At 49.1% G+C, this 16,364-nt stretch overlaps 2 protein-coding genes across 2 annotated transcripts in view; both read left to right on the top strand.

Moving 5' to 3' along the window:
* Window positions 1-16,364, top strand: part of LOC126574640 (tRNA dimethylallyltransferase) — a 99,652-nt gene that overhangs the window by 15,695 nt on the left and 67,593 nt on the right. The gene's annotated exons all lie outside the window — the stretch shown is intronic.
* LOC126574815 (general odorant-binding protein 45-like) lies at window positions 14,323-15,219 on the top strand. Its single transcript, XM_050235237.1, has one exon. The coding sequence runs from the start codon at window positions 14,323-14,325 to the stop codon at window positions 15,217-15,219; it is 897 nt and encodes a 298-aa protein (XP_050091194.1).

The following is a 16,364-nucleotide window of genomic DNA, read 5'->3' as shown; positions in this document are numbered from 1 at the left end:
CAATAATTGCCAATAATTACTAACTCTTCCTGGGGCCCATGGGGTGCAAGACACCAAGGCGGGGGTGACTCAGACACGGACCACAGACGGGCACCGGAGCGTGCAAATCTAAATTTGAAAATCGAAATAAATTATTTAGCGTACGGATTCGTCGTCCGCCTCGTCGGCGCAATGTTACGAAAGGAAGGGAGTGATCCGGAGCAGCAGCAGCAGCAGCAATAATATTCCACCGGCCACCCCGGCTTGAAAAGGGTGGTGGTGGCGGTGCGCAACCTGCGCGTCGAAATTGAATCATCACACATCAGGGTGGGGGAGAAGTCGAACCATCCCGCCCTCCCTCCACGGTTTCCCTGTCATAAAACGAAGAGAGAATAAGAGAATAAGAAGATGGAAGAGAAGGAGCAACACAAGAAAAAAAAAAACGGCGGGGAAAAAGGGGAGTACCTCTTCGGCATTAATGCCGCCGAGAGTTTGTGGCAGCCGATGGAGGATATTCCGGATCGCATCGGCGTAGTAGAGATAGAGCGGGCATAGAGAAGGGGGCAGGGGGCGAACTAGTACTGGAGAATCATCACCGTCACGGTGATCTGGCCAGCGTGCTCTCGGAATCGCTAGGAAGGAATCGGATCGGAGCAGCCCCACAACCATATCGCTCCTTTTTTCTCTCTCTCTCTCTCTCTCTGTTTCGTACGTCTTACGTATATTTCTTGTGGTCTTGAGTGACAGGTGAAGCGGATCCGAAATTTAACGAACACTCCCGCCCCGCGGCCCCATTCTGACCGAACTGATGCAATTTGCTCATCCACAACTCTTCCTCCACTCCACCTGTCCCATGCTGCTTGGGATGCTTCGGTCACGCTTCTACGAAGGGCACCGCAGTGCCATGGCCGGTCATAAAGTTTCATTCGCTGGAACAAGTGCAAAACCAATGATCTTTGACTGTACTCCGTGGTCCGCTGGTGCACTACCGCTGCCACTGCGTAGTATTCACCGGCTGCAGCAATTGGATTTGGAACGAGAACGACAAATTTATCGCTTGTCCAGAACCATAACAATCTACGGCGTGAATCGAGAGGATGGATGAAAGGAAAAGAAACAACCATACGCCATGCTGTGGTTAATTTCATTCATTCTTTCTCTCTCTCGAACCTAGCGTTAGATTCTGATGGTCCGGGCAGAGGTCTGCCAGAGGTGTATCACCTTTTTTACGCTGCTTTTTTTGTCGATAAAAACACACAGTTGTTTTTTTAAGGAATAGAAAACCAAAAACCCAATTTATTTCCAACTATTTTTCCTTGCTAGCATATACATTTTTCCTATCTTTTGGGCGGGGTTGGGTGTATGCCACGCCAAAAGAATTCTTCATTTGGTGAGCCAAATGCCCCCAGTCTAGACATTTTGCGATATTTTCCTATGAATCGATCTTTGAGCCATGTTACCAGGTGTATGCATATGAAGCCGTTGTTTTTATTCGAAAAAAAAACGTTTATTGTGGAAAAACGGATAATTATTTACTCTCCAAAGTAATGGCCATTCGTTAGCTACACATTTCAACTATATCTTGCGCAATTTTTGGATGCCTAACCAGGAAATCCGCCAATCTGTGGCATTTTTTCAAACCCCAACCCTTTTTTTCAAATTTTCCTAATAAAGGACTCGGCTGCTCGGTCATTACGTGCCCCCACCGATGCAAAGGAATGTTCATTTGGTAGAGTAAAGATCTGGTGAGTTAGCCGCAACTGGTAATTGTTACCTTATTGTGGCTTTTGTACCGTGTCTTTGGCCAATATTCCGCGCTGTGGCGGTGCATTTTCATCGAGAAAAATAGCTCAATTTTGTCGTTTTTGATATTTTTGGTTGATTTTTCTTCACAAGTCTCTGTCGAAATTGATTAATTGTTGCTTTCGATGATCGTTAATAACCGTTTTGGCCCATAAATGGCAGGTCTTATTATTTGATAACTTCAATATCAATTTCGAAGATTATTATGCACTGATTTATGTAAACAGATAAAGAAACAAACTCATAAAAAAAAAAATAGAAATACAGTATGACAAGACAATTCGCCCGATAATGCCCATCTTTAAGGCAAACTCTTTCTCATCTTTAAGACATTTGTTGCACACTGCAAACGAGTTTCCGTTCGGAATACGGTCGGAAGGTCGATCGTCGTGATGCCTTACCCCGGCTGCCGAAGGACGGTTGCGTGTGTTCTGGACCACAGGACCGGCCGGCAGGTGTGTTCTGGGGCCCGAAGCCTTTGACGCTGCTCCGGCCGTGGACACACGTGAGCGGCGTGAGCGGTCAGGCGAGGAACGAACGGAAGGCCTTCACTTTTCCCCCTTTTCCACCCAGTAGCAGAAAACCGTCGAGCGTAAAGCGTGTACGCGCTAGAAGCTTTTCCACTGGGTTGCACCTTTTGCACCTTTCGACTCGCTAAAATTAGTGGTCCTTTTTTTTTTTTTAATTCCCAGCTCAGTAGATGGGTTACGGGTACGCAGGGAAACCGAGCGACTATCCCGTGAGGTTCATCAATCATCGAAGAAGCAAACCAGATAACGTGCATCGTCTGCTGCACTTTTTAACTGGCTGGCTTTTTAACGGCGCTCGGTGTTGAACCCGACTGGTGGCCAATTAATTACGCAGAAATGTCTGATTCCTGAACCGTGTCCGAACGAATGTGTCCGCAGGCTTTTGTTTTGCTTTTGCGTGCCTTATCGATGCCTAGCGTAGCGTCGATAGCGCCAGCGCCAGCACAGCCCCTCACGGTAACAAACACCTTTCTCGGAAAAGCCGGAACTGGCTGCTCTGTATAGGCTAGTAATGATGGGCGCCGGGAATCGCACCCACGAATTCCGATTCTCCGCGATTCCACGCCTGCAAAAAAGTGCAAAGCAGAAGCTGATTGCTGCGCCGAACTTGCCTCCCCCTGGAAATTCCCGGAATCGATCTGGGTAGGAGACGACTCGGGGCTCGGCATCGACACCGACCCAGATTGATTCCGGGAATTTCAAGGGGGGGGGGGGGGCGATAGTTTCGGCGCAGCAGTAGTAACCGTTCTTCTGCTTTGTTACGCTATTCGCAGCGTAGTTGTGGTTTGTTTTGTTTTAGCTTACAACTTTGTTTACGTTTTCGTGGTGGCCTACCTGCTGCTGCTGCTGCCCTGACTCCCTTGGCTGTTGTTTAGTAGTGACAAGGTCAGTTTAAACTTGATAATTAAAGTACAGAAAGGCGCCATCGACCACTCTTAGCCGTGATCAAGGTCAGCCTACCCACAAGTATCGACACCCGAATTGATTCCGGGAATTGACTTCAATTGAGACTTGCGTGGGAAAATTTTTGGTGCAGGACTGTTACTGTTCTTATCTGCTTTGCTGTAGTCATTCGCCATTTGCGCTTTTTTTATGCATCAAAGAGGAGTTAGATTTCAAAAGTAATTGCACAGAATGTCATTTAAAAATTGAACGTTTTAGTATTTTTACATAGGCGTCACACTTTGCACATAATACTGCGGAACTTTTTTTACTTTGTTCAATTTTTTTGAGAAAATAAAACACCACAAGATCTAACGGTACGGTAACGGGTGAAAGAAAGAAGACAAAAAAAGGGACAGAATAATATGGGAACGTGTAAATCATCAATAAAATAATACTGCTTTTACTTTAGATGTTTTACAAGAAAAAAAAGAACGAAGAAAAAGAGCCACACAGTTATCTAATGAAACCAATCCAATATGTGCATGCGGCACCTCTGTGACCTTGCTGCGATCGGCGTACATTTGGTAGGATGCGCAGGTTCTGACGTAACCCGGAAACGTCACCGGAAGCGACGCCCGATCGCGGCCCAAACGGTCGAGCTGCAGCCAGCGCAGATCGATAACCTTTTCGCCGAGCGCCCCGAGCGTCCGAGTTTTGTTGCTAACCACCGGTGAGCCGGTGGCCGGAGGAAGAGGACGCCTGGGGTGCGTCTGTTTTTTTTTTCTTTTTCTCTCGCTCTCTCGCTCGAGAAGACTCGTTGTTGCACTGCGGTGTGGCCGGAGTCCGGAGGCAAATGTTATCAGCAAATAGGCTGCTGCTGCTGCTGCTGCTGCTAAGGTAACGTGACCTGACCGCGGAGGGTCACACAAACCTGACAGCAGCAGCATGACGCTGAGCGGTTCCCCGCCGGGGGAAGAGGGAATTATGAACTGGCTGGAAAATGTGAGAGGTAAATGTGAAAATTAATGCTGCGGCCTAACTGTAAGGCCTGCCAGCCGCACTTGTAGGGGCTTGACGGGACGGGCGGTGGTGCAGGGCAGTGCGTAGGAACATCGTTGTTTCTTCGACTTAGTACGGAAGCGCTAAAACCGACGGCACGAACGTTGGCGACATGGCACTCCGGGAGACGTGCTAAAACCGGAGCAGTATCGTGTCTGCTTCCCATGCGCGTTCCATTTCATTCATTGGCGCGGGCTCTCCCTCTTTCTCTCTCTCTCCCCGCTTGAATCATTGAATTCGAAGCAATTAGCTTGCTATCCTTAAGGGGCGGGGGGGTAGTTGTAGTTCAGTAGTTGATTTTGTTTTTTGACACATATTTTTAACATTTTCCCCTGAAAGCCGATCATTTCAAGAACATTGTGTGAATTTTTTGGATCAATCGAAGAAAAACTAACAAAGTGCTCCACGCAACTCGCTGCGTTTAAGAGCGTTTCCCCAAAACCAGCGGTTTTCAAACGTCGGTGCTCGTACCGTACCGTAAAAACTACTGGGCTGATCGATTTGAAATTTTTACCACACAATCTGTACACTCTTTGCCAGGTAGTCCCGTCGAGATTTTGTGAAAATTGTCGATACTTTTTTTAAAACAATTCGCTAAAAAATCGTGTTTCATGGAAAAATTACAGAAAGCATCACGATTTCAACTTTCAAAATCTGCCAAAAATCGGCAAATAGGAAATTCAACAAAAACTCGACGAGGCTACCTAGATAAACTTATAATCTTTCAAACGAGTATCGATATGTATTTGTCTGATGACCCATCACGCGGCTACGATGGGCACCGTGAAAAAGTATCTTATCGAAGACATGACCTTCTAAATGTGATGCCATTGATAACGTTTTTAATCAATCTGCCCCTAAATAGAGTTAAATATTCTTCAAAAGTTGCTGTTTAATATGACGTACACTTGAAAGAATAAAGTAGAATAGTGGCGTCACAAAAAATCGTCAAAAATGATCCGTTTTTTGTCCGCGAAATTACCGAAACCCCCTCCCTTAGGCATTAAATCCAGATCAAATGGTTGGTGGTTGTCGGCCACCGCGGAGCGCACGCAACACGTTGGTGGATCCCTCGTTTCATCAACGCACCACCGGGCCGGGAGTGTGGGGGGTTGTTTTGTTATGCTGCCGGTGCGGTATGTTCGAGAAATCATTAAAAAAAAAAAACACTTTATTATGCTCCCGCGACCGATCGCAGACGACCCGGCTCGGCATTCAGCCGAGGCCCGGCCAGACAGAAAAACATCCAACAATTATTACGTCTCGCTCGTCGCCGGGCGCGCTCCGGCGCACCACCGGCAGTTAAACAAAACAAACGTGCGTTGCCGGCCGCGGCCGCGCGCATGTGTGTTGGCGCGACTCTCACGCGCGCATCTAAAACGCGCACAGGGGGGGGCCCCATTCAAGACGTGAGGCGCGATCACGTGTCGTCAAGAGACAGAGAGCAGCAGCAGCAGCCACGACAGACGTTGCCAAATCGACCCCCCGACGGGGCAAGAGAGGTTGCCATTTTTTGCGGCGCCGTGGTGGGGAGAAATTGGCAGATTGGCCTCCAGAGTTTTGGACCCTGCTTGGACGTTGTATTGTATTGTGTGGCCGAGCGCGGTCGAGGCTCAGCGCTAGTAGCGCCAGCCACGGGCGCCATCTTTGCTGTTGCTCTTTGCTTCTTTATTTCTTCTCCTTTCATTGCTGCGCGCGTTTTACTACCAGGGTCGCCCGATGTCTGGTCTGGTCTGGTCTGGGAGTTAATTTTTTTTTGGCTCGTGGGTCGCCCAACACCACGATCGACGCTAAAAACGCCACGCCACGCCACACCAAGCGATGGCAATGACGATGTGGCTTCTGCTACGCGGTTAGCGCCGCGCAACGGCGACGGATTAGGCAAACCGTCCGACCCAAAAACCATAAATCAGACGCTACTTCCCTTATCGGGGCCGCCCCAGGTCTCTGTGTGTCTGCGTCTGGCGCTATGTTTGCGGGGCGGGGGTGCAAGAGTGTTTCTGTCGCCGTTCTGGCATTCACACCGCAAGCCCAATCTGCGCCGAATGTCGAAGAGGAAGTGCGTGGGCCAGCTACCGCACCAACAGCAGCAGCAGCAGCAGCAGCAGTTCAGAATTCACTATTTGACGAGCCCGTGACCTTTTGCCAGCATAATGTAGGCATTAAAAAAAAGGGGGAGACAAATTTTGAAAGGTGATAAAAAATAAACTATGACCGATAATTGAGTTCTGTAAATTACACGTGGAAAGGCAGTTTATTAGTTTATTGGCAAACAAATTTGGCGCCATTCCGGGCAGCATTCCGGCCAGTTACCCGGTTATTTCGACAGTGGTAGTCGAAAACCATGTTGTTCAAATCTTTCTGTGCAAATTTTCAACCAATTTCTCCTCCGTTTCTTTGCGATAAATTATTGCAATAGATCCTACGATTAAAGCTAGCCCCAGAAATTTTCAATGGCCAGCAGCTGGGCCCCAGAAAGGGTTCGCAATCCGTTCGCTACTCAGCCGCTCGCCTTTTCCTCTAACACGATCGCGCCTCGCAGCAGCTTTGCGAGCTCTGCTCCGAGATGCAGTGGCCAGGACTTTCTGGCGTGTTTCTACCATGTCCACCAGGTACTGCTTAACTTTTTTCGGGCCAGTTGCACCGATCGGACGGCCGCATCGCAGCGATGTAGCCACCTTTTCCTCGGTCTCGGTCGGATCAGCATCGCTTTGGAGCTTTTTCAAAGGTCAGAGACGTCGTGCGTACCTTCTTGTGATGCTTTTATTGTTGGACAATAGCGCAAAGAACGTACAGACACCCGGAACGGCTTTAGCCGGCGCTCACAAAGCGATACACGATGAACGTTTTTGGACGTTTTTGAAAATGCACAAACCTCGGCACGAAGTTGCGCTTCACAATTTTCGCCGTCACGATTAGAGTTCGGCTGATAGAGCTTTCAATTTTTGTCTGATGAATCATGAAGAACTACTTTCGGCGCTGCATTTTACGTTTCTGCCGTGCGATGGATGGTTTGCCCACGAAAAATCGGCAAAGTTTGTCTCTTTTTTTCTGCAATTTCGGCCACAAATTCCCCCCGCCTGATCAAGTCTAGACGTCTCTCCGCAGTCCGAACCGAAACCTGAAAGGTTTATGGGCCTTTTTTAGGACCTTTTTATTCCAGAGCGCCGACAGCCAGCCAGTCACAGGCTGTCAAAGCGAGCGATCCAGGGTGAAACAAAAAACAAAAAAACGAAGAAAAATGCCCGACACCTACAATTAGTGTAAAGGGTTTGAGATTTTTTGAAGGCGAGGGGGGGGGGCTCTCGCAGAGAGAAAGTGTGCGCCTTGTGTTCGCGCACAGATTACGCAAATCCTCCTCTGCCCCGGCGCATGGGAAATGACGTATGGGATCATCCCCCCCTCCCCCACCCTCTAATGGAGGCTCGCGGGCCGCACGCACGCATCGCGTAAATACTGCAGAAATGTTCGTTCGGTCTCGCTTTCGTTTCGATTCCTTTTCTTTTGTTAGCTGTCTAACAAGAGAGTGAGAGAGAGTTCCGCGGTTTTTTCTCCTTCTTCTTCTTCTTTTTATGTCGTGTGTGCGGCGACAACGCAGACAGTTGACCGGGGTGGGAGGGCGGCTGGTCAGCTTTCTGGCGGATGCCCCAGTCACAACATGCCCCCCCCCCCCCCAACAACACCATAGCCCCATCACCTGCCGCACATTCGCACTGACCACCTTTGTCGTGGCCCCGCTAGGACCCGGAGGAGGCGAAGAGGAGGGGGGTTGGTACCCTAACGAGTGCCAGCCAAAAAGGCGAAGGTTAATGAGAAAGGAAAACCGCGAAAAGAAGGAGTCAAACGAAGGGGGGGGGGGGGTGACGGTGGGGTTGGAGTGCAGCAGTCTAGGATCCGCACCCCGTAGCACCACCCGCCTCCCCCCACCTTTGAGACCCAGGCCAGCGCTGCGAAGGTGAACACAAAAAAAAAAGAAAGAAAAAAGAGCGCCACCAAGAGGGCCCTCCCCCGCCCCCTTTTTGGGTCGCGTCGCGGCGAGGTCTCGAGTCTGCCTAATGGCCCCCCCTCAGGGGGGTTGTAGTTGACGATGAATGGGGGGGGGGGGGAGAAAGAGAGAGAGAGAGAGGTTAGAGATGGCCGATCAGGGTTTGCCGGAGATGTGGGTCAAACCGCGGCGCGCCACCACCGTCGACGTCGACACCAAATGCGTGCGCACGCTCTCGTCTGGTCTCTTGTCTGGTTGTTGTGTTGTGAGCCATTTTGCTCCCGACCATTCCGAGATGATTTTCGGTGCCAAAAAGGCGTCTTCTCGTAAGATTTCTTTTTTCGCGAGCCACCGGCCGCGTGCGTCAAGCACGCCAGAACCCACGGAAATCTTAAACATGTGTGTACCTTACCCGTACTCCAGTACACGATCGCGGGATCAGTCACCTCGGAAGGTTTTCGATGCCGCAACCCGGCACCTGCCAGGCAATTTTCGGCTCGTTTTCGTCGCCATAGCGCTCTCGTTCACTTTGCTCACCACCCCGTCCCGTCGTTCTCTCTACCCACTTCGCCAACCCGTCGCAAACCCAAGGCGCGCTCTCAAGGTCAGGTTGTTGACACTGGCGTGAACCACCATCGGATCGAACCGCACCATTCGCCGGCACGCGCACATGTCTCTACGGTCGTATCTTCTGTTCGTGAGTGCGTGCGTCCGTCCGTCCGTCCGTGTGTATGGGTTGCGTTTGCGTCGCCGGTCTGCGCATCTTAATTCCCATCGTTCTTCCGAAGTTTGCCGGCTATTTCCGGTCCGGTCACCGGTGAACTGGTACCGGTTACTGCTAAAGCGTGGAACAGTGAGTATTTGTGTCGCATGAAATAGGACACATCTTGGGTCAGACATATGCTGGAAACACATGGAAAACACGGTGTCAATTTTTAGGTATTTCTATCTAGCTATCCAGTAAAAAATTGCGATTAAATTATTGTGCCATACAGTGTTGCGCATGAATTATGGACTTTTGGTTTTAATGCGACACCATCATTTGCTGCACAGTCGGTGGAAAAAGTCTCATTAGTCATTGTTTCCCCTCCATTTATTACATTACAGCTGGTTTTTTAATCAATTTAGAGTGTTTCTTTAGTTTTTTTGTTTACTAATAGCTCAATATAATTGTATTGGATGAGACTGTGGGCAATTTGCCTGTTTAAAGGATTGTTGGTATGAAATCAATGCTCCAATACCAATTTATGATCGCTGTGCTGTAATGGCAGCTTACCAAGTCGGGCCAGAACTTTACGGGACGTTTGTAAGACTTAATAAAAGGAAGAACGATCGTTTCCAGGCATTCTTCATTTTATCAATGGCCGTTCATGGACTCTCCCGTGATGAAATCTTTCGTTTTCAAACCACAACTGCAGAGAACGCTTGCCAAAGGAGCAGTTAACGGGCTATTTTAGCTGCGTAAATTAATTAAAACCTTCCTATCGGATTCCCTGTATGATTGCTAAAGTCAAATTTGCCACAAGGTTTTTTTTTAAATGCAGTTTTACGTGATATTCATCGTCCATCAAACTTTGGTGTTTAAATTCGGTCAACAATTGTTCGTACGGCTTCCCGGCACGGATGTTTGCAATCAAGCGTTGTTCTATGGAACTATTTAGCTATTTTCTGGCTTGATTCCATCTCAAACCGTGCCACATTAATATTTGTCGAACTCTGATTGCACCTGCAGTATGTTTTATGGGCCCAACTACACTTAGAAGTTCCAGGATCGGTTGAAAACGGTTTGATTAAGTTTTATCTGTAGCATTGGGCATGTGTTACGCTTCTTCGCCTGTTTTATTATGTCCAATTAAACGTAAGAGCCACCCCAGGTAACGTTTGAAGATTGTATTACGAGCTTTGTTTGAAGTTTTGGAGATTTTTCTCGAAATCGAGTTTTCAAAGTGTAGTGTGCAGCCTTTTTTTCGCCTCTTGTGTTCCCGCGACGATAACTTTTGAAGGTGTGGTTCGATTTTAGCAATTTTTTTTATCACTAAAAGAACAGACTTTGACCTTTAAAAAGACACTAACAGCGCATCAAAGCAACCCCTGGGAGCGCTACAGTGAGTAACAGAAAATGAGGCAAAATATTAAGTGTTCCAAGCATTATTACTACTACTTCTACTACTACTACTACTACTACTGCTACTACTACTACTACTACTACTACTACTACTACTGCACTGATACGATCATCATTCACTGCCACAGATCATTGCCGGTGCGTAGGGCGCGAGAGATCGAAGGGCAAACAGATCAGACATCATTGTCGTTGCTGCGTGTGTGTGCGTGTTTGTGGTGGCCGGAAAAGGGGTGACGCGGTGGCCGGCCGGGAGGGCATTCCATTTTCGACACCTGGGGGGGGGGGGGGGGGCGGGGCGGGGGTTGCGTATTTTTAGGCGCACATTCGTCGTTTGTGTAGTCGGTGTCGGTGTGGTCTTACGCCTTCTTGCTTTATTCTGCCCCCCCGCAAAAAAACACGACACCGAGCTCGCTACGGTGCCGTATTTCAAAATTTGACCCGCCAGGGGTCGTGGGGGGACCGGGGGGGGGGGGGGGGGGTGGAGTGGGTTGAGGGTATGAGTCGGCACGTGCAACGCATACACGGCGGCGACGACGGTGGTGCCCCCCCCGGGCGTGGGGCGAAGACCGATGTTTTATTCAATAGCGTTTACTGCGTGTATTAAAACGGGTGGTAGTGAAGGGGTGGAGGGGGTGCGAGCGTCTGGGGGTGAGCAGTGTTTATGGTTGCGCGATGCCGATCGATTCCAACGCGCGAAAGCGGGACGGGCGCAGGCGCGACACATTTAATTCCGGGATTGCGGATGGATCCATCTGTTCATCCCCCACCCACCCACTCGCTGCGCCACGAGCACGTACCGCGGCACAATTTCTGTCCAACTGAGGGCTGCGCAGACCGCACGGCATAACTGAGGATATTATCCTTGAGTGCCCTAGCCAACGGATCAGGTTCATCGCGTCCCCACCCATCACTCCATCGTCCCCTACTGAGAGAGGGGTGTGTGATAAGCAGACGATCGACACATGCGCCAACGGAGCGACCGAGCAGGGTGCGAAGGGCAGCATCATTCCAACAAAGAGTCGGAAGGGGGGATGGGATTTCTGCTACCCCCCCATGGGGGGAGAACCATTGAAAGACGAACGGACGCACACATACAAACGAGTCTCTGTCGCGTTACGCATCGCGATCGCTATGCGACAACCTCGAGCGCGCTCGATCACCGTTTCGGGCGGCCATTCACTCACTGGCAGTGGCATCGCGGCGTGCGCTAATCGCGAATATGCCGCGCCAACCCTCTCGTCTACCGCGGTTGACTAATTATTGGCAACCAACGACGGGGACGAAGCGAAATCGTCATCGCGTCTAGCGATCAGAGACCCAGGCAGCATTGCCCAAGGGGAGAGGGTTGTCGCAGAGAGGGTTGCCGATCCGAATTGCTACAGGGCCATGGTGGTTGGTGCCTTTGTTGTGATTGGCCATGATGATTGGTTTTCTTATTCTTTTTTTTCCTGCGATTTTTCCCGCCTTCATAACCTCGTTTTTCGCCACTATAAAATCTATCAACCCAGACACCGACCACCCTGGCGTATGTATGGGTGCACGTGTGTGATTAGGTGGCGCGTAAATCGTGCGTTAGAGTCACCCATAATCGAGGGTGGGGGTGGTGGTGGTTGTAAAATGGCCCTCTGGTCAAATGTCACCAGTTTCGATCGATTTTCGTTTTTTTCCTTCTTCCTTTGGGCTCTAGCAAACCCTGTGATGTATTCAGTAGTTGAGTTCATTCATTTGCTAAAGGATGAGCATATAGAGGTCAACTGCAACTAGATCTAGGAGGTCAAGAGGTGAAGAACCAGCAGTAACTCGTCTGTCAGCATCACTTCAATGAATGATCGCTTAAGGGGAAGCTTCTGTAATTTCTCGGATCCAAAAAAGGCCCGTTTTTGACGATTTATTGTGACGCAACCATTTACCTTTATTTTTTCAAGTGAATGGCATATTAAACAACAACTTTTGAAGAATATGTGGCTCTATTTTGGGGAAGATTTATTAAAAACTTCATCCATGGCATCAAATTTATGAAGATGCGTCTGCGAAAAGATACTTTTTACGGTACCCATCGTAGCTGCGTGATGGATCATCAGAAAAACACAAATCGATACTCGTTTGAAAGATTATAAGTTTATCTAGGTAGCCCCGTCATGGTTTTGTTGAATTTCCTATTTTTCGATTTTTGGCAGCATTTTGAAGTTGAAAAAGTGATGCTTTTTGTGATTTTTCCTAAAAACAAAATCTTTAAAGATTTGTTTTAAAAAAAGTATCAACAATTTTCGCAAAATCTCGACGGAGCTACCTGGCAAAGAGTGTACAGATTATGTGTACCAAATTTCAAATCAATCGGTGCAGTAGTTTTTACGCTACGTAGAAAACGTTGTTTTTGGGGAAACGCGGTTCAAAGTAGCACGCTGCCTTTAGCCTTGTAGCGACCGATCCGTTTTTCCTCGATTCATTCAAAAATTTTACACAATGTCCTTCAAAGGATCAGCATTCAGGGAAAAATGTTTAAAAATGTGTGTCACAAACACAAAATTAAATACCGAAGCCCCCACCCATAATCCATCGTCGAACTACTGACACACGCGCAGATCATCACGATTCCGCTCCCGGAATCGATCGACGGAGGCCTGCGTAACCCATCACTGACTGCCCAGCTGCAGTTGGCTGCTGGGGGTGCAGTTATCGGGACAAACCGTAAAGAGAGAGAGAGAGAAAAAAAACTGCCATGCGAGTGGACGTGCTAGGCGTTTGATAACCTATTTAGATAAGCGAGGCGACCGTGGCGACGGTTGCACCGTTTCAGGTGATTTTAGCCCTCACAGGCGTACCCCATACTGCAGGAAGGGGTTGCGCTGTTGGCTGACGATGGAAGGGTATATCGGATACGGGTTTTTTTTGGAAGCTGGTATCGGTAGCTTATCTTATCAAGCCAAGCCCACTTATCAGCGGCACGTCCCACGGCCCACGGGCAATTGTGCATGTAGCCCGGAGTGGCGTTATCAGCACGGAAGAAGTAATGTGTTTATGGCGAGTGATAAAGTGAACAACAGATGGAAGAGAAGAAGAGAAAGAGAGTGAGAGAGCGCAACGAAGAAATGTAGGTGTGGTGTTGGATAACAAAACAAAAAAAAAAAAAAAAGAGGAAAAGCCCGTCACTTAACACCTTTTTGTCTGCTATACGAATAGGCTACAGGGACTGTGTTTGCTGCATTGTTTGCTAAAGGTTCCTGTCCCAAATGCACCTTCCAGTTGCTGCACAAGCTATCAGAACGCAAAATCTACATTTCGATGCTTTCCCACTGGTCCTCTGCTCCCAGGCGGGGGCCTGAATCGTGGCTATTCAATACTCTACAGGGTCTACTGTGACCATTACGGCCTTATACGCACCTTAAACGTTCCGCGAAGCCGTGGCTGCGCTTCGGCTTCCCCTTCTGTCGGCTTCTAATTCACTCACTTCAACTGGTATCTGTAGGTTCTTTGGGGGCGGAAAGCGGACCTCGCGTCACTAGAGATGCGTTGCACGCGCCCTGGCCCCCTGGAATATGCTCCAGTCACCACGAGTTCCTGGTGCAAAGTGTTGGGCGACCATTCGTTTGACCCTACGACGCGTTGGGAGTGCGAGCGGGCCCGGTGCACGGTGGATAAGGTCACGTACTTTCCTTGTCGCGAGTTTTCACCGCGATACACCCCTAAACGTGCCTCATGGGAGCCCCGTGTGTTGGGCTTAGCGCCTGCTTTTTTTCCCCTTTTGTTGTTTGTCTCTTGGTACGCACATACTCGTCCTCGCTCGCGATTTGATCATGGCAAGAAGTGGCCCTATTTTCGGAAGGCGGAAAAAAGACACGCACTCCCCCCGGGGGGCACCGGGCTTGGACACTTTTCGGTATAAAAGCGGCTGGCCGGGGCCGAGAAAGGCATACAGTTCGAGCTGGCATCGTGGCAAACAACTTCCATTGGCAACCATGAGTCGTACATCGTTCGTAGTCGCTGCGCTGGCACTGGTGGCTGGAATCGCTTCGGTCACCGCGACCGGGCGTGACGATGAGCTGCAGCAGGAATTCGTGAAGAAGAGCTTCTACCAGGCGCAGGCCGAGTGTGCCGTGTACCAGGGTGTCGCCGACGATGATCTGCAGCGGTACGTGAAGACCGGCTACCCGGATGTGGAAGAGGTCCGCTGTCTGCTGCGTTGTGTCGCCTTCAACCTGCGCTTCTGGAACCAAACCAGCGGACTGCAGAAGCACCTGATCGCTAGCTTCTTCGTGCCGAACGAGCGTGACCTCCACAACGTGGAGCGCACCGAGGCCTGCCTGGCGGAGAACCTGTACACCTGCGACGACGATCTGTGCACGCAGGTGTACAAGGCGTTCCAGTGCTACTACCAGCACTACGGTGCCCTCAGCGAGTGCCCACAGTTCGTCGTTAAGTACTACAACGAAAAGCTGCAGCTGGCCTACGATACGGCCGGATTCCTGTACACGTCGCAGCCCGCCCTCCGCCATCTGGCCGGTGGATGCTTCCCGAAGGATGAGGAATCGCTCTGCTTCTTCCGCTCGTACAACATCCTCGCCGGACTGTACGATGACCATAAGGGCTGGAACCGCGAGCGTCTCTGGTACCAGTACTACGAGGAAGTGTTCCACCCCAACAACGCCCTCACCACCGCCTGCCTGTCCAACCAGCAGAAGCTGGCCTGCAAGCGTACCAAGTGCCAGCAGGCGTACGAATCGTTCAAGGCGTGCTTCGGTAGCTCGCTTGGCTACCAAGACGAGGTCAACGTGTTCGCGGAGGCCGCTAAGAACATCCTCGACCAGCCGATCTGCAAATGCAACAAGGCTCAGCTTTGCCCGCTCCACAAGTAATTCCAGGGCAGCAAGCACCTGTCGACCAGAATGATTAAACAAAACCAATAAACCGAAGCATTTCACAAGTATACGTTGGCTGTATTATTTTTAAACCTTTTCCTTGGCAGCAGCACAATATTTTGCTTACAATATTTCTCTGTCTACAGTTTACATTCTTACATCAGCAGCGATTGCTGCTTGGCTAGACCGATGACTAGCCAGAGCGCTTCTGCGAAGTGTTGCACAATAAGCACTGCTACGATCAGAATATCCAGAGATGGGAAACGATCTGTCAGAGCAATTGGTCACTAGCGAATGAGGGCGAAGCGAACAAAATGCGTTAGAAAAACACGGAAGAAGCGAGCTAGCACGACACAAACGAAGAGGAAAGAGCGCACGAGAAGAATAGAAAGGGTGTCCTGAGGCTTTAGGAAAATGTATGTGAAAGCTAACAGGGGCTCAAGTGTGTCAGTTAAAAAAACGCTAGCGTCAAGTTAGCGCTCCGTAGAATGATGCAATAAGCCATTTAATCGTAATATCATACAGCAACAAGGGAAATGAGCAATGCTAAGAGAACTCAATACAATACGTCGCATGTTAAAGACGAATAACTCGGTCATTTTTCAACGGATTTGGACAAATAGGACAGTTTCTGAAGCGTCAGTCTATGCCATTTTAATAATGCATCACTTCACGTGAAAAGGGCGGACTGAAATTGTCACACTTTACCTTGGAAATCATCATTTACTAATAAAAACTGCGGTGGTGCCTTTGCCGCATTATGACGGCCCTAGATTTTTTTCTGTAAGTCTGTTTGAAAAATATGGTTTATGCCAACAAACCGAAGACTGTGAAACAACTTAGAGCAAATATTGGAGCTGAAATTGCCACAAAAGTAGCTCCCGAAATGTTGTCGAATACAAAGCAAAAAGGGGCGCGTTTTGTATGCGCGACTGAAGGCGATCTATTTGATCGATATCATATTTTGAGTATGACACAATAAATGCCATAGAATAACCTAAAGGTAATTGGTTTATTTTCTAAAATCGGTTGAAAAATGACAGAGCTATTCAACGTTTAAAATAGGGGTACCGTCTGATAGCGAACCCTGTAGGTTACCCATTTACACTTAATCGTTTGTGAATCATTTGTCAACATCTTGT

Source organism: Anopheles aquasalis, chromosome X (assembly GCF_943734665.1).
Source record: "Anopheles aquasalis chromosome X, idAnoAquaMG_Q_19, whole genome shotgun sequence".
Lineage (NCBI taxonomy): Eukaryota > Metazoa > Arthropoda > Insecta > Diptera > Culicidae > Anopheles > Anopheles aquasalis.
Note: the sequence above shows the minus strand (reverse complement) of the source record. Positions and strands in the feature narration are given on the sequence as shown.